General features: G+C 35.5%; 2 protein-coding genes across 2 annotated transcripts in view; both read left to right on the top strand.

The window, feature by feature from the left end:
- The window catches only part of LOC107023869 (factor of DNA methylation 4-like), a 43,458-nt gene that overhangs the window by 2,945 nt on the left and 21,247 nt on the right, over positions 1-19,266 (top strand). The window lies entirely within an intron of this gene.
- Positions 4,178-7,408, top strand: LOC107022775 (factor of DNA methylation 4-like). The gene is given in 7 exon segments (XM_015223366.2): positions 4,178-4,319; positions 4,322-4,537; positions 4,721-4,902; positions 5,214-5,282; positions 5,373-5,660; positions 6,655-6,858; positions 6,944-7,408. Coding segments are annotated over 7 exon segments (1,236 nt in total). The 5' UTR covers positions 4,178-4,273; the 3' UTR covers positions 7,175-7,408.

A 19,266-nucleotide genomic window follows, 5' to 3' on the forward strand; every position in this document is an offset into this window, starting at 1 on the left:
TAATCATCCACTAAGACAAACACATATCTTTTTCCCCCTCTACTTTGAACCCTCATTGGTCCACATAAATCCATGTGAATTAGTTCTAAGGAACAAGTTGAGCTTACCATCTGTTTGGACTTAAATGATGATTTTATCTGTTTCCCTAGAGTACATGCTTCACAAACCTTATCCTCCTTGAATTTATTTTTAGGCAGTCCTATAACTAAATCCTTGGTGATAAGTTTGTTTAATTGAACTTGGCTAGCATGACCCAACCGTTTATGCCACAACAAGGAATCTTTTTCCAACACGCTTAAACACACTAGATTTTTGTCAGAGATAGTTGAGGTATCTACAGTGTAGACATGTTTATCTCTTTTTCCCGTTAACACTAATTTTTGTGTGTTTAGATTGATTACTTCAACACCAGTGGATCGAAAGATTACCTTGTTACCTTTATCACACAATTGAGATATGCTGAGTGAATTGTGTCTAAGTCCTTCCACATAGTATACTTTATCAATTGAATGTTCATCAGATCTTCCAATCTTTCCACAACCTTTGATTTGACCCTTTTTCCACCACCAAAAGCTATCATACCTCCTTTTTCTTCTTCTAGTGAGAGAAACAATGTCTTATTCTCTGTCATGTGTCTTGAGCAAGCACTGTCCATGTACCACTGCTGCTTGCTTTCTCTCACTTCTTCCTGAAAAATTAGAGGTTTGATTTAGGAACCCAGATTAGCTTGGGTTCTTTGTTTTGATCAAAAGGGTGAATAAGATTTCTATGAGTCCATTTGGGCAGACTGTATTTTCTAGGAATGTACCTGTTCCTCAGAACAGTTTTATAGGTCCTTTTTGGGTTATTTTCTTCAGTGGCAGTTTTATATTTAGAACAATATTGTTTAGAATGACTTGAGCTCCCACACACAATACAAAACGTAGGATTTCCATTTACGGGTTGTTCATATCCTATTCCGATTTTGATGTTCCTATTGTTGTTTCCTAAATGGTTTACTATCATGGAGGATCTTGTCCATTTATTTGCTCTTTCCAGATCACTTCTCATTCTAGTCAATTCAAGATTTATTCTCTTACTGTTTTCCTTTTCTAGTCTTAAGTTTTTTTTGAGTTTGTCAACCTCAAGTTTTTGGTCAGGCAGTTCACCCTCCTTTTCTTTGCCAAGAACTCTTAATTTTGAATTCTTAGTTCTGAGTTCCAGATTTTGGGATTCAAGTTGCTTGATTTTTTCTTGAAGGTCGAGTTTGTTTTTATTGAGATCAATATGCTCAAACTTTAAGCTAGATAGGGAAGCAAGTAGTTGGCTTTTGGTGTTAACAAGATCTTGAATTGTGTCTATGGATGCAAGCAGTAGGAGTGAGAGCTTTTTCTTGGAGAATTTTACTAGTTTATCTTTCAGGTTGAGAAAGTTTACCTCAGATTCTTCAGAGTCTGATTTCGGTTCAGCGTCTGATTCTTCCATCGCCATCAAGGCAAGATCTTCAGCATCTTCATACATGTCCGAGGAACCTGTTCCCCAGGCTGCATACATTGCTTGTTCCTTTTCTTTGTTTTTCTTTTTGTTAAGTAGTTCCTTCCTTTCTTTTTCAGCTTTTTCATTTTTTCCATTCTAATTCCCACATTGGGTAATCCTTTATCTGATGATCTGTCTTACCAAACTTAAAACAACCTCCGTTTTGTGATCGTTCAAGATTTTTTTCTTTCAAGGGTGGTGATTTCTTGGTAGAGTTTAATCCCCTTTTAAAGAGTTTCTTGAAGTTCCTACTTATCAGAGCCAGATCATCGTCACCTATGTCAGATTCATCACTTTCAGTTGCTTTAAGACCAAGAAATTTTTCTTTATTCCCTTCACCTCTTTTGTCAACATTCATCTCATAGGTCTTGAGATTCCCAACTAATTCATCTAAAGACATATTAGTTAGGTCCTTAGCTTCTCTAATGGCAGTGACTTTTATTTCCCAAGACCTAGGCAAAATCCTAAGTACTTTGTCAACCTGTTCCTCAGTGGTATATACTTTGCCTAATGAGATTAGTTCGTTTACCACAGTGGTGAATCTGGTGATCATATCTTGAAGAGATTCTCCGGATTTCATCTTAAAGGCTTCATATTCTGAACACAAACTAGCAATCCTGAATTTTCGGACTTGAGTTGTACCTTCATGAGCGTTTTGTAAGGTATCCCATATTTGTTTAGCAGAGGTACAACTGGAGATACGGTTAAATTCATCAGGTCCTAGTCCACATACAAGAATGCACTTAGCTTTTGCATTCTTTCCTAGCATCTTATAATCTGCTTCATTATATGTATCTGCGGGTTTAGGTACTTTATTTCCTTCACTATCAGTAATGGTAGGAATTAGTGGTCCCTTAGTAATTCTTACCCATAATTCGTAGTCTTCAGCTTGAATGAAGTCTTCCATCCTTGCCTTCCACCACGAGTAGTATTGTCCGTTAAATAGTGGAGGTCTGTTGATGTGTTGCCCCTTACCGTGTCCGAGTGGAGGTGCAGAACTCATGTTGATCTTATCTTGAGTTGTTAGACTCTCTAAAGATAACCTTGCTCTGATACCACTTGTTGGAATTCTACCCTCCTGAATTCTTCAAAGGAACACGTACTAACTACTAGTTTGTGTTTGCTTGAAAAACTTAACAGTAATTAATTTGAACAGCACTTTGTATTATTTGTAAATTTCAAGTAATACAAAGATTACAACTCTTTAGCTCTTAAGGAATTATAAACTCTAATTCCTTCTACTCAAGACAAAAAACTACTCCCTAGTTTTCTATCTTTTCAACGCTTTTCAAGTTCTATAACCTACTAACTAGATTGTAAACAAGACTCTTGAATACAATCTTACAACTTTAACACTCAACTCGCAGCACTCAAAAGAATTTAACAAAACTCTCTCAACCCTCTTGATCGAATTTTGAAGTTCTCTCTTTGTAAGTGCGCAAATTTTTCTGATCAAAATAGCTCTCTATTTATAAACCAGAAATTCAGCAAATCCTTGTTCAAATCAACTTGTATTTGTCTTCTACAAATACTTGTTGACTTCTACTAACTCTTTTACTCAAAACCTTATTGCACTCAAATTTGTTTTTAGTAGTTTTCCTTAACCAAGTAAACTACTCTAAACAAAACGTACATATAAGTTACCATCTATAATTCAACACTACTCGTACGCCGCCACTCGCACACCAGCTGCATTATTTCACTGGAACATGTTGTGTAACCTGTTCAATACAATTTTGCCATTTTCAAAATCTCAAGATTAACAAAGTGTATATGTTTCTATTTAGTTCTAGTTTAGTTTGGTTATCTACAAAACACAAACTGTTATTTAGCTTTTAATCTTATTACAGGTTGAAGATGTCTCATAGAAGATCAGGGGAAAGTGGCAGCACTAATTCAGAGTTTGAAGAGCTGCAGTATAATACCTACAAAGATTTAAGAGATGAAAACGTCAAAATTAGTCGTTCTGGGAAGTATTTCAAATGTCCATACTGTCAGGATTCAAGTAGAGAGTATGATTCACAAGAGCTTCTACGGCATTCTTCCCACATTGGTATAGATTCAAGAAGTGCTAGTTTTAGAGACAAGGCTAGACATCTGGGATTGTTCAAGTACATAGATAGGTACATACATGTAGACAAGAACACGTCTGAATCAAGTCAGACGAGATGTTTTGAGCTATCAGGGGAAGGTTCTCAATATGCCAAGAGTAATCCAGTAGAGCCATCTCAGGTCACTGAGAAGTCTGAAGGTGGAGGATATTTTTATCCGCCTGCTGCTAGGACCATTGAAGCAGTGGATAGACCTGTTGATGGTGCTGAAGAGCCCCTGAGAAGGGAAAAACAAGATGCGGAGAACAGAGTGGTACTCGAACCTCCTCCCAAAAGTACTAAAGATGGTCTGCAACCCCAACCTCTCCTAGCATCTAGTAAGCCTGCAGGTATCAGCAAGACCAAGGATGATCTAATAGTTTTTCCTTGGATGGGGATAGTAGCCAATATTCCTGTTGAATATAAGGAAGGGCAGCGTGTAGGTAGAAGTGGAACAAATCTAAAAAAGCTATGGATTGAGAAAGGGTTTAATCCACTGAAGGTTCATCCTTTGTGGAACTACAAGGGTCATACTGGATATGCCATTGTGGAATTTCAAGGGGATTGGTCGGGATTCATGAATGCTATAGCATTCGAAAGAGCATTCGAATTAGATGGACATGGGAAAAGAGATTGGAATTCAGTAAGACGTCCAGATAGTAATTTGTATGCTTGGATTGCACGTGGTGAAGACTACAACGCTGGGTCTTCCGTTGGTACTTATCTCCGTAAACATGGAGATCTTAAGTCAGTTTCTGGAATACAGGAAGAGAATAAGAGGAAAGATTCAAGGCTACTATGGACCTTGACCAACGAGTTAGAGATGAAGAACAAGGAGTGTGAAGAGATGGAGAAGAAAATAAGCAGAGCAGAAGTTTTTATGGATAATGTGATGAGTCAAAAGGAGGAGATGGTCAAAAACTACAATGAAGGTGTGTTTTCCTTTTGCCTCTTTGCTGTAAACTAGTTACATAGTATATGTATCTCTATCTTATTGCTTCACTTTTAACATAATGCTAAAAGATACATCTGGCAAAATTTGTAACTTGTATCATGAAGTTGTGCTCATTCTTTTGCTGTGTTCCTCCTCTAATGTTGTATGATCTGTTTACCAGAGATGGAGATGATGCGGCATAAAGCGTTCCATCAGCTCGATGATGTTATACGTGAGCATGAGAAAAGCAAAATGCAACTTGAAGCTCAAAAACAACAATTGATGCAACAAGAACTGGAATTGAGAAAACGTGAAGCACTGAATGAGAGTGAGAAGAGAAAGCTTCAGCTCCAGAAAGAGATGGTAAAAAAGAGGCATACAGAAAATTACTTTATTTTTTTTTTGCAGGTGATGCTTCAACAAAGGGAAAGTAGAGATGATACTCTTTGGGTCTCTAAGATACTGCAGTTGTTCCTTTTAAAGATGTTTAACATAATTTTATCTGATTTAAAGGAATTTGAATTATTCGAGCATATCCAGTGTGGTCAACACCGCTTTTCTGCTAACACTTTGCTTGCCTGATAATATGATTACAGGAATTAATTCGAATACCAGGTCCGTAGATGTCTTCTGATGCTTTAGCCTGATAGCTTTTTGAAATTCTTTAACTGCAGAATGAAAGGGCAATATTGGAGCAGAGAAATGCAGATGAGAAAATGCTGCAATTGGCTGAAGATCATAAGGTGTGTTGTGCTATTTTGGCTTAATACAGCCTCTTTGAATACAGAATACTCCATAACTTTTAGCAATTGACTTTGAGCTTATCCTTGCAGAGAGTAAAGGAAGAACTTCATAAAAGAATAATTGAACTGGAAGTAAACCTTGATCAGAAGCAAGCACTACAGTTGCAGATTGAGCGCTTGAGAGGTTCAATGGAAGTGATGCGACTCATGAATGAGGAAGGCGACGTCGAAGCTAAGAAGAAACTGCAGTCAATTCAAGAAGAAATCAAGGAGAGTGAAGAAGAACTTGATAGCTTGGAAACACTGAATCAAGCTCTAATTATAAAGGAAAGACTTACAAATGATGAGGTGCAGGAAGCCCGTAAAGAATTAATCCATGTGAGTATTTTACCTTTTTAATTCATCTTCATAAATATTTGTTTATAATGAAGCAATGTGATTTTACTCTACGAAAATTGGAGGTAAACATATATGCTTTAGAAAGGTTTTGGTTACTTTATTCTTGTTCACCAGCACGAGCAGCGAATCCTTCTATTTGTTAAGGAGTGAGTACACCATAGATCTGCCTTTTTAGGAAGTCGAGCAGACGCTTTTCATTCTTCACGCATTTGCTTCAATGATAATTTCCCATTAATTAGTTTGTATTGGGATTCAATCTAGAACTACATCTTCACAATCAATAAAATGCTCAGCAGTGTTAAAAAGAAGAAAAAAGAATAGTGCCAGCACATATTGGTATTTGCTAGCAAGATCCAGTGCCTAGATGAATTCTTTTAGCTGCCGTTCCACTGCTTGAAACAGTATGCCCACCTACATTATGCTAAAAGTTTAAAATTCTCTTTATAAAATTCTGGAGATATGCATTACAGAGGAACCTTCTGGAGATGGTAAATCTAACTTGGTTTATTTTACTCCTAGAATTATTTTTCCCCTCCATGTATGCCCTTGCTTTAATCAATGTAATTTTCTACATTCATGAATCACGATCATAAACATTTTTTTTTTGGTCATTTGAATTATCATACTTGTTTGGTTTATCATACTTCTTCCTCTGTAATGTTTATTTGCAGAGATTCTCATTCATAATCAGCCAAAGCTTGCTAATATAGCTCATGCATTAAATTGGCATCTGAAAACATTTGCAATAGTAGCTGCAAGCTGTATATTTTTAAATGTACGTTTGCTTAGAAATTACAGACCTACAAATCAGCCTCCATGATTCTAATGTTTATAAAAGTATTTGTGTAACATGAAAAGATGATTTCAGTCTCAACCTGCCAACCAGTACTGTATGAACAGCAATTTTATGTGCAATCTTCATTTCTTTCCCTTTGCTCTAGTTAATTAGTGCTTTCAATTTTTTTTCACGCAGGGTTTAAGGGAGAGCCGTGCTTTTATCGGTGTCAAGAGAATGGGGGAACTTGATGGGAAGCCATTCCATGCTGCTGCCAAAAGAAAATTTAATCCTAAAGAAGCAGCAGAGAAAGCAGTGGAGATATGTTCGTTGTGGGAGGATTACCTGAGGGATCCAAACTGGCATCCTTATAAGATTATCCAAAAGGGTCATATTGCTGAGGTATGTACAGTTTTTAACTATTATTACATATATTCTTTGTTTTTGGTTTTTGAAATATCTACTCATTCAATTTTTATTTGCTTAGGAAATAATTGATGATGATGATGAGAAATTGAAGGAACTAAAGGCCGAATATGGTGATGAAGTTTATCAATCTGTTGTAACTGCGTTAAACGAGTTGAATGAGCATAACCCCAGTGGCAGGTACCCAGTACCTGCGTTGTGGCATTACAAGGAAAAAAGAATTGTGTCATTGAACGAAGGAGTTGAACACATAATGAAGCAGTGGAAGGCCCATAAGAAGAAAATAAGATAAAGCATTTGACTGAAGTTTGAGGGGAAAGAAGTAGGAGAGTTGATTGTCCTAGTATTAATCCTAATAGGCAAGCTGAACTTTTACTAGGAGTTTTGATTCTGCAAAAACATCAATAGTTTTGCTCTAAATTTCAGACGAGACAGTTTGTTCTTTATCTGCTGCTTTCTTTTGTCATTAGATACATTGCAGCTTCAAGTATTGTGTGAATTTTGAGCACAAACAGGCAACAGGTAGAAATAAACATTTGATAGGACAGAGAGCTATTTTACAGAGGGATACTCTCTAATTTCACAGCACACTGCTGTCATTCTCTTCATCAACAAAACCTGTCCATTGTTTTTTCAGGAATATTGCCTGATTCATCTTTTTCTCACTCATTTATACTGTGATTCTCTGTTTTTTTTATCGGCTAGGTATTTGTGTAGATCGAGTAAATGATTTTATTGGTTATATTGATCTCACTTCTCTTCGTTATTGTGTTTCCTACATGAGACAATCTTTCTACTTTCACAAGGTAGGCTAACGTTGCCTACACACCACTCTCTTTAGATCATAGTTGTTGGATAGCTAGAAGAAGATAAAGAAGGAACTCTTTTTGATAGGCGAAATACGCCATATTTATCTAAAATTATTGTAGTATTTATTATATTTTGTCGCTGCCAACATTCTCTAATGACTTATATTATCTACAATATTATCTTTTTTTAATCAAATATATATTACATAGTTTTTTAGTTACATAAAATTTCACTCATTTAAATAGAAGTAAATTTAAAAAAAGACAATTAGTATTATTCTGATTATGTGAGTCATTAAAATGAAATTGTAAAAACTTCATTATAAGGAGAAGGGGGGAGTATTGTGTCATTTTATGTCACATATGTTACATACAATTCTGATGATGTTTTTTAACTTCTTCTTTTTTTTATGATTACACCTAATATAGATTGTTAAAGGGTTACAGTAAATCTTCATGTTTTTACTTTTATAGTTATAGACAAACAAAATATGCGATGTCAGCTTTTACATGAAAAAATAATCAGTCTAAAATGTAATCTGTAAAATTGTCTAGATGGTAATATTGTGAAACAAGTTAATTTCTTATTCTGATATATGAAGTGAAGTTGAATTCTCCTTCCTAATTTTTCATATTTTAAATATGGTAATGTTTCTCAATATGCAAGTTATAATAACAATTTTTATTTTAGTTTCTATGTTTGCCCATTTTGACAGTTAAATCCATATGAACCAAATATTTAATATGATTGATTCTGCAAATTTTTTTTATGATACAACAAGATTTAGGAAAAAAAAGATATTTAGTTGCTAACTGATAGTTGAAGAGGGCTGGGGAGAAACAAGTTTCTTTTGTGTAGAAGAAGATGAGAAAGTAGAAATACGACGGAACTAAAGCGAAATATATTTTAAGAGTGTGAATTATATCAATACTTTTATCACATATTTTTTATTCATTCAGACTCATAAAATTTAGTAAGAACTTATAAAAGTGAAGAGACAAACTCATATGCGAGAAATTGTGTAATCCTGAATCTAGTTCAAATGTTGATAATACATGAATTTTTTTTTTTTCAAAAATATTATTATTGATATATAACCACGAAAATAGTTCTATCACATTTTTAGATTATGTAAAAAAAATCTCATTTTTTTTTTGTTTTTATTGTTACTCTCACTCCATATATAAAATATTGTTTTCATCACCAACTTCGTTCATATCGATTTTTTTCTTTTCAGTCTACTTTTATTCAGAAACTCTACAAACAACTCATTTATTTTTTTAATTAGTCTCGAAATCTTTTCTCTTCTTTTCTTCTCAATCTCATCTCTATTCAACACATTTATATATCAAACAACTTTTTCATTTACTCAGATTGTATTAGAAAAAGTTCTTCTCTTTTCCTACTCTTTTTTTGTATATAATTTTAGATTATATAAAACAAAATCTCGCTTTTTTTGTTTTTATTTGTTTCTCTCACTCCATTAAAAAAATATTACTTTCATCACCAACTTCGTTCTTATCGAATATTTTTCTTTTTAGTCTGCTTTTATTCAGAAGATTTACAAACAACTCTTTTATTTTCATAGTTAATCTCAAAATCTTTTCTCTCTTTTTCTTTTCAATCTCATCTCTATTCAACACATTTATATATCAAACAACTTTTTCATTTACTCAGATTGTATTAGAAAAAGTTCTTCTCTTTTCCTACTCTTTTTTTGTATATAATTTTAGATTATATAAAACAAAATCTCGCTTTTTTTGTTTTTATTTGTTTCTCTCACTCCATTAAAAAAATATTACTTTCATCACCAACTTCGTTCTTATCGAATATTTTTCTTTTTAGTCTGCTTTTATTCAGAAGATTTACAAACAACTCTTTTATTTTCATAGTTAATCTCAAAATCTTTTCTCTCTTTTTCTTTTCAATCTCATCTCTATTCAATATATTTAACTTATATATCAATCAACATTTTCATTTACTTAGATTGTATCAAAAAAAAAGTTCTTTTTTTTTCTTACTCTTTTTTTTTCTTATATTCTTCTCAGATCTTGATGTTCAATCTATCAAAACCAATTTAAAGTGATGGATATGAACGATGATATCTTTTATGATCTTGATCCACTTTTTGAAGGTGATGAATATAATCATCGCAAAGTTTCAAATGATCAAATTCCTTGTATGAATAATCAGAATGAAGAAGAGAAATCTACTGAAAATGATGATAAAACAATGACCATACAAGAGAAGGATGCGGAGTCTTTAGTTAAGTTCGTTTAGGAGTCTTATTAGTTCCGTTGTAACTCTATTTAAGAACTTGCTGCCTTCATTAATAAAGTACATTCAGTCTTCATATGGTATCAGGGCTCTTCACGCTTTAAAGAGTACGATCCATTTTCTTTCTCTCCTCGCGCAGATCAGCAACAATGACCAACAACAATGGCAACAATCCCAGAGTTGTCAATCCTGATAACACGACAAACACCAATATTATCATTCAATTCAATCCCGCATCCCAATTACTCATCAAACTAAGTGGTGGTCACAACTTTGCCACCTGGAAAGCCCAATTTTCCATGCTTATGTATGGCTACAACCTCTTTGGCTATCTCAATGGAAACCGTCCCCTCGGCTCGAATATCTATCCTCATCCTGCCTTCTTAACTTGGTTCCGTCAGGATTAACTCATCCAGAATGCTCTCATGGCTTCTGTCGAACCCACTATTGCCCCTACTGTTGCAGCCGCTAACTCGGCTAAATCTGCTTGGGATGCCTTGCATACCAGTTATGCGAACAAATCTCAAACCCGAGTCTTCAGTCTGCTTGATCAGCTTGCCCGTGTCACTAAGGACTCTCGCTCCATTACTGAATATATTCATACTATTCGGTCCTTTTCGGATGAGTTAGCCACTGCTGGTGCTCCTGTTTCCAATCCTGAACTCATTGTCAAAATACTTAGTGGTCTAGGTCCTAAATTTCGTGAAATATATTCGTGCACGCGATACGCCTATCTCCTATGAGGAACTGTTTGAAAAGTTACTAGACTTTGAACTCTTCCTCTGCCACGAAGATGCTAAGAAACTATCTAGTACCATCACTGCTGCAGTTGCTACTCCCACTAAATTCAACTCCANGAAGTTACTAGACTTTGAACTCTTCCTCCGCCACGGGGATGCTAAGAAACTATCTAGTACCATCACTGCTGCAGTTGCTACTCCCACTAAATTCAACTCCAATAATCGCAACAACCGTAGACAAACCAACAACTCTCAACAATGGCGCCAGAACTTGCGTCCATGCGCTCCACCACAAGGGCAATCCAATTCAAATCCAAACTGTATTATTCGTTGTCAACTATGTAACAGAATTGGCCACACCGCCAATGTTTGCCGCTCGAGATCTCATAATCACTTTGAAGCAAAAGCCAACTATGCCGCTGGGCTTACAACGGAGACCAATCCCTGGATAGTTGACTCAGGAGCCACCCATCACATCACAACAGAGCTGCACAACCTACAACCATACCGCGGTAACGAAGATGTCTCCATGGGTGATGGTAACAAAATTCCTATCTCTCACACTGGTTCTACTAAATTAAATGCATCAAATAATATTTTTAAGCTAACTTACACTTTGTGTGCCCCTTCCATCAAACACAAGCTTATCTCTGTTTCTAAATTCTGTCAAGACAATCTTAAGTTATTGAATTTTTTCCTTTTAACTTTGTTGAGAAGGATCTGAAAACACGGCAGGCACTGGTGCACGGTCGGACTAACAATGGACTATATGAGTGGCCTGTCTCACATTCCCAAGCTCACATTATCTCCACATCCAGCCCTCTCACTACTTGGCACCAAATTCTTGGTCATCCTCACTCTAGAGTTCTTAGGTTTATTTTGAATAAATTCTCTCTACCGTTTCATGAGAGAGACAAAAATTTTCATTGTAATTCATGTTTATCTAATAAAGCTCATTGACATCCTTTTACTCAATTGTCATTGTGTAGCTCTAAACCACTTCAAATTATTTTCAGTGACTTATAGGGGCCATCACCAGTCTTATCTCTTGATAAAAAGTTGTATTATTGTATTTTTGTTGACCAATATACGAAGTACACTTGCCTCTACACACTAACAAAGAAAAGTGAAGTTAAAGATATCTTTCAAAAATTTCATCCTATGATGGAAAAACATTTTGACTCTAAAATTTTATCATTGTATAATGATGGCAGAGGTGAGTATAAAAGTCTTGACTCCTAACTTTCACTTCACGGCATTCAACACCTCTCTACCCCTCCCTATACACCCCAACGAGTTGCACTTGCAGAACGGCGACATCGCCATATTGTCGAAACTGCAAGAACACTCTTACATGAGGCGTCACTCCCACCCCAATTCTGGTCTTTTGCATGCCATCACACTGTCTACCTCATCAATTGTCTTCCAACCTCTCACCTCGATAATCAATCCCCATTCTAAAGATTACTTAGAAAATCACCTAATTATAACTCCCTACAAAATTTTGGTTGTTTATGTTATCCATGGATAAAACCATACTCCAAAAATAAACTTGAATCAAAATCTACCCCATGTGTCTATCTTGGATTCTCACTATCCCATCACTGTCACCAGTGTTTTGACCCAATTTCTGCAAAGGTTTACTTATCTCGAGATGTGCGATTTGTTGAGGATGTTTTTTCTATTTAAGATATTATTCTCCAACATTGCCATTAAATCGACTCACCTGGAATGGGCAACACCAACAATGCCAAGTTCTTCAGACCCCACACCCAAACTTCCCATAGTTACAGATCTACCAACTTCATTAGAAATAGCAGCACGCACTATTATAGATTTTCCATCACCATATGCTTCCTCTCCAGCCCAGTCCGGAGACAACTCAAACTCACAGTCTTTATCTGACGATGCATCAGCAACAGACGCAATAGATTCACCTGTAGAAACTCCTCCTTCTCAAGGTAAATTTCTGTCTTCCTCATCTTCAATAATTTATGCTTCCCAGAACACCTCTTCTATATATACTGCCCAGCGTTTAGCACTACCACGCCTCCCTACACACTCTCAAACGCCGATACCAACCAACACACAAAGCAGCTTGTCTCCTCTCCTTGTGTATCACCGTAGAAATACCAACCCACCAACGCATATGGCTCCTCAACCAGCCTGTCCTACCTTCGAGTTAGAACTCCCTCCTTCACCGCCTCAATGTCCGTCTCCTCCTACCCGTGCTGTCACTCGATCCCAAAATAATATCACAAAACCAAAAAAGATTTTTGATTACCTAGCCAAATTGAACCCCACTGTCACACCCACTACTGTCAAACAAGCACAAAAATATCCAGAGTGGCGTATATCCAGAGTGTCCCTCCCCCCCAAGTAGAACTTGCAGCTCGCTGCCAACATTCTCTAATGACTTATATTATCTATAATATTATCTTTTTTTAATCAAATATATATTATACAGTTTTTTAGTTACATAAAAATTCACTCATTTAAATAGAAGTAAATTTAAAAAAAGACGATTAGTATTATTCTGATTATGTGAGTCATTAAAATGAAATTGTAAAAACTTCATTACAAGGAGAAGGGGGGGAGTATTGTGTCATCTTATTTTGATATATAAAGTGAAGTTGAATTCTTCTTCCTAATTTTTCATATTTTAAATATGGTAATGTTTCTCAATATGCAAGTTATAATAACAATCTTTATTTTAGTTTCTATGTTTGCCCATTCTGACAGTTAAATCCATATGAACCAAATAATTAATATGATTGATTCTGCAAAAAAATTTATGATCAAACAAGATTTAGGGGAAAAAAAGATATTTAGTTGCTAACAGATAGTTGAAGAGGGATAGGGAGAAACAAGTTTTTTTGTGTGTAGAAGAAGATGAGAAAGTAGAAATATGACGCAATTAAAGAGAAATATATTTTAAGAGTGTGAATTATATCAATACTTTTATTACATTTTTTTTATTCATTCGTTTCATTAAATTTATCAATAACTTTTAAAAGCGAACAGACAAACTCATATGCGAGAAATTGTGTAAATCCTGAATCTAGTTCAAATGTTGTTAATACATGAATTCTTTTTTTTTTCAAAAATATTATTATTGATATATAACCACGAAAATAGTTTTATCACATTTTTAGATTATGTAAAAAAATCTCATTTTTTTGTTTTTATTGTTGCTCTCACTCCATATATAAAATATTATTTTCATCACCAACTTCGTTCATATCGATTTTTTTTTTCTTTTCAGTCTACTTTTATTCAGAAACTCTACAAACAACTCATTTATTTTTTTAATTAGTCTCAAAAACTTTTCTCTTCTTTCTTCTCAGTCTCATCTCTATTCAACACATTTATATATCAAACAACTTTTTCATTTACTCAGATTGTATTTGTTAATCTTGAAATTTTGAATATGGCAAAATTGAATTGAACAGGTAGTGCAACATGTTCCTGTGAAATATTGCAGCAGGTATGCTAGTGGCGGCGTACGTATGGAAACTTATATGTACGTTTGTGTTTATAGTAGTTTTACTTGGTTAAGGAAAACTATTAAAAACAAATTTGAGTACAATAAGGTTTCGAGAAAAAGAGTTAGTAGAAGTCAACAAGGATTTGTAGAAGACAAATACAAAGTTGATTTGTACAAGGATTGGCTGAATTTCTGGTCTATAAATAGAGAGCTATTTTGATCAGAAAAACTTGCGCACTTACAAAGAGAGAACTTCAAAACACGATCAAGAGGGTTGAGAGAGTTTTGTTAAAGTCTTTTGAGTGCTGCGAGTTGAGTGATAAAGTTGTAAAGATTGTATTCAAGAGTCTTGTTTACAATCTAGGTAGTAGATTTGCTTGACAAGTTATAGTACTTGAAAAGCATTGAGAAGATAGAAAACTAGGGAGTAGTTTTTTTGTCTTTGAGTAGAAGGAATTAGAGTTTATAATTCCTTGAGAGCTAAAGCGTTGTAAACTTTGTATTACTTGAAATTTACAAATAATACAAAGTGCTGTTCAAATTAATTACTGTTAAAGTTTTTAAGTAATCACAAACTAGTTGTTAGTACGTGTTCCTTTGAAGAATTCAGGAGGGTAGAATTCCAACAAGTGGTACCAGAGCAAGGTTATCTTTAGAGAGTCTAACAACTCAAGATAAGATCAACATGAGTTCTGCACCTCCACTCGGACACGGTAAGGGGCAACACATCAACAGACCTCCACTATTTAACGGACAATACTACTCGTGGTGGAAGGCAAGGATGGAAGACTTCATTCAAGCTGAAGACTACGAACTATGGATAAGAATTACTAAGGGACCACAAATTCCTACTACCACTGATAGTGAAGGAAATAAGATACCTAAACCCGCAGATACATATAATGAAGCAGATTATAAGATGCTAGGAAAGAATGCAAAAGCTAAGTGTATTCTTGTGTGTGGATTAGGACCTGATGAATTTAACCGTATCTCAAGTTGTCCCTCTGCTAAACAAATATGGGATACGTTACAAAACGCTCATGAAGGTACAACTCAAGTCCGAAAATTCAGGATTGCTAGTTTGTGTTCAGAATATGAAGCCTTTAAGATGAAATCTGGAGAATCTCTCCAAGATATGATCACCAGATTCACCACTGTGGTAAACGAACTAATCTCACTAGGCAAAGTATATACCACTGAGGAACAGGATGACAAAGTACTTAGGATTTTGCCTAGGTCTGGGGAAATCAAAGTCACTGTCATTAGAGAAGCTAAGGATCTAACTACTATGTCTTTAGATGAATTAGTTGGGAATCTCAAAACCTATGAGATGAATGTTGACAAAAGAAGTGAAGGAAATAAAGAAAAAGTTCTTGGTCTTAAAGCAACTGAAAGTGACGAATCAGACATAGANCGATGAGTCAGACATAGATGACGATGATCTAGCTTTGATAAGTAGGAACTTCAAGAAACTCTTTAAAAGGGGATTAAACTCTACTAAAAAATCACCACCCTTGAAAGAAAAAAATCCTGAACGATCACAAAATGGAGGTTGCTTTAAGTGTGGTAAGACAGATCATCAAATAAAGGACTGCCCAATGTGGGAATTAGAATGGAAAAAGGAAAGAGCTGAAAAAGAAAGGAAGGAACTCCTCAACAAAAAGAAAACCAAGGAAAAGGAACAAGCAATGTATGCAGCCTGGGGAACAGGTTCCTCAGACATGTATGAGGATGTTGAAGACCTTGCCTTGATGGCAATAGAAGAATCAGACGCTGAACCTGAATCAGACTCTGAAGAAACTGAGGTAAACTTTCTTAATCTAAAAGATAAGCTAGCAAAGTTCTCAAAGAAAAAGCTTTCACTCCTATTGCTTGCATCCATAGACAAAATTCAAGAACTTGTGAACACCAAAAGCAAACTACTTGCTTCTCTATCTAGCTTAAAGTTTGAGCATATTGATCTCAATAAGAACAAACTCGACCTTCAAGAAAAAATCAAGCAACTTGAAACCCAAAATCTGGAACTAANTCAACTACTTGCTTCCCTATCCAGCTTAAAGTTTGAGCATATTGATCTTAATAATAATAAACTCGACCTTCAAGAAAAAATCAAGCAACTTGAAACCCAAAATCTGGAACTAAGAACTAAGAATTCAAAATTAAAAGTTCTTGGCAAAGGAAAAGAGGGTGAGCTGCCTGACCAAAAGCTTGAGGTTGACAAACTCAAAAAAACTTTAAAGCAAGAAAAGGAAAATTGTAAAAGGATAAATCTTGAATTGACTAGAGTAAGAAGTGATCTGGAAAGAGCAAACAAATGGACAAAATCCTCTATGATAGTAACTCATCTAGGGAACAACAATAGGAACATCAAAACCGGAATAGGATATGAACAACCCATGGATGGAAATCCTACGTTTTGTATTGTTTGTGGTAACTCTAGTCATTCTAAACAATATTGTCCCAAATACAAAATTGCCACTGAAGAAAACAACCCAACAAGAATCTATAAACTGTTCAGAGGAACAGGTATTTACCCAGAAAAAACAGTCTGCCCAACTGGGCTCGTAGAAATCTGATTCACCCTTTTGATCAAAACAAAAAACCCAAGCTAATTAGGGTTCCTAAATCCAACCTCTAATTTTTCAGGAAGAAGTGAGAGAAAGCAAGCAGCAGTGGTACATGGACAGTGCTTGCTCAAGACACATGACAGGGAATAAGACATTGTTTCTCTCACTAGAAGAAGGAAAAGGAGGTATGGTTGCTTTTGGTGGTGGAAAAAAGGGTCAAATCAAAGGTTGTGGAAAGATTGGAAGAACTGATGAACATTCAATTGATAAAGTATACTATGTGGAAGGACTTAGACACAATTTACTCAGCATATCTCAATTGTGTGACAAAGGTAACAAGGTAATCTTTCGATCCACTGGTGTTGAAGTAATCAATCTAAACACACAAAAATTAGTGTTAACGGGAAAAAGAGATAAACATGTCTACACTATAGACACCTCAACTATCTCTGACACAAATCTAGTGTGTTTAAGCGTGTTGGAAAAAGATCCCTTGTTGTGGCATAAACGGTTGGGTCATGCTAGCCAAGTTCAATTAAACAAACTTATCACCAAGGATTTAGTTATAGGACTGCCTAAAAATAAATTCAAGGAGGATAAGGTTTGTGAAGCATGTACTCTAGGAAAACAGATAAAGTCATCATTTAAGTCCAAACAGATGGTAAGCTCAACTTGTTCCTTAGAACTAATTCACATGGATTTATGTGGGCCAATGAGGGTTCAAAGTAGAGGGGGAAAAAGATATGTGTTTGTCTTAGTAGATGATTACACTAGGTACACCTGGACACTATTCCTTGCAGCAAAAGATGATGCATTTGAAGCTTTCTGTTCACTAATGAGAAAAATTCAAAGAAAATATGGGAAACAACTAAAGGCAATCAGATCAGATCATGGAACTGAATTTGAAAATTCAAAGTTTGCACAATATTGTGACCATCATGGGGTTGATCATAACTTCTCTGCCCCTAGAACACCTCAGCAAAACGGTGTGGTGGAGAGAAAGAACAGAACTCTTCAAGAAATGGCTAGAACTATGATGATTGCAAGCAAAATTGCAAACCAATTCTGGGCAGAAGCAATAAACACTGCTTGCTACACCATAAATCGTTGCATGACCAGACCCTTGTTAGAAAAAACTCCATATGAATTATTGAAAGAGAGAAAGCCCAACATCTCTCATCTTAGAGTGTTTGGATGCAAGTGCTTCATTCATAACAATGGAAAAAATCTGCTTGGGAAATTCGATGCTAGAAGTGACAATGGAATTTTTCTTGGATATTCCACACATAGTAAAGCCTATAGGGTACTCAACAAAAGAACTATGTGTGTCGAAGAGAGTGTTCATGTTATCTTCGATGAAAGCAGCACTATGTCAAAAGAAGATGTGTTGTTCAGTAACACATCAGCTGAAGAACATGCTGTCTCTGAACAGGAACAGGTCCAAGAAACTGGTTCCTCTGACACAACAAACAGAGAAGAAACTGAAACTCAAGTGAATTCTGATGAAAGAGTTGATACAGATGAAAATCAGTCAGATGATAATGAAGAACAAGAAAGATCAACTCCTATCCTAAAAGAGTACAAATACCAAGGATCACACCCATTGGAAAACCTGCTCACTGATCTTTCTTCAGGAATTACCACTCGATCAAGAATGAAGAATCACTACGCGCATAGTGCATTCCTATCCATGGTAGAACCAAAGAAAATAAGTGAAGCTCTTCAAGATGCAGATTGGATTATAGCCATGGAAGAAGAATTACATCAATTTGAAAGGAGTAAAGTATGGCATCTAGTACCTAAGCCCTCAAACAGAACTATAATTGGAACTAAATGGGTGTTTAGGAACAAGTTAGATGAACATGGTACCATAATCAGAAACAAAGCTAGGTTGGTTGTTCAAGGATATAATCAAGAAGAAGGGATAGATTATGATGAAACTTTTGCACCCGTGGCAAGAATAGAAGCAATCAGATTGCTTATAGCTTTCGCATCTCACATGGAGTTCACATTGTATCAGATGGATGTCAAAAGTGCTTTCTTGAATGGGCTGTTACAAGAAGAAGTTTTTGCAACCCCCTGGCTTCGAGAATAATGACTTCCCTGACCATGTCTATAAGCTTGACAAATCTCTCTACGGGTTAAAACAAGCTCCAAGGGCATGGTATGATAGATTGTCAAAATTCCTTTTAAGTCATGGATATTCAAGAGGTAAAATTGACAATACACTCTTCTTCAAGAATAAAGAAAAGGGTCTCCTAATCGTGCAAATCTATGTTGACGATATCATATTTGGAGCTACAAATAAGTGTCTCACAAAAGAATTTGCAAATCTTATGAGCAATGAGTTTGAAATGAGTATGATGGGTGAATTAAACTACTTCCTTGGGCTTCAAATAAAACAAACACCTGGAGGTACATGGATTCATCAACAAAAATATGTCAAAGAATTGCTTAAGAGGTTTAAAATGGACGATGCTAAACCAATTGATACTCCAATAGC

Source organism: Solanum pennellii, chromosome 6, assembly GCF_001406875.1.
Source record: "Solanum pennellii chromosome 6, SPENNV200".
Lineage (NCBI taxonomy): Eukaryota > Viridiplantae > Streptophyta > Magnoliopsida > Solanales > Solanaceae > Solanum > Solanum pennellii.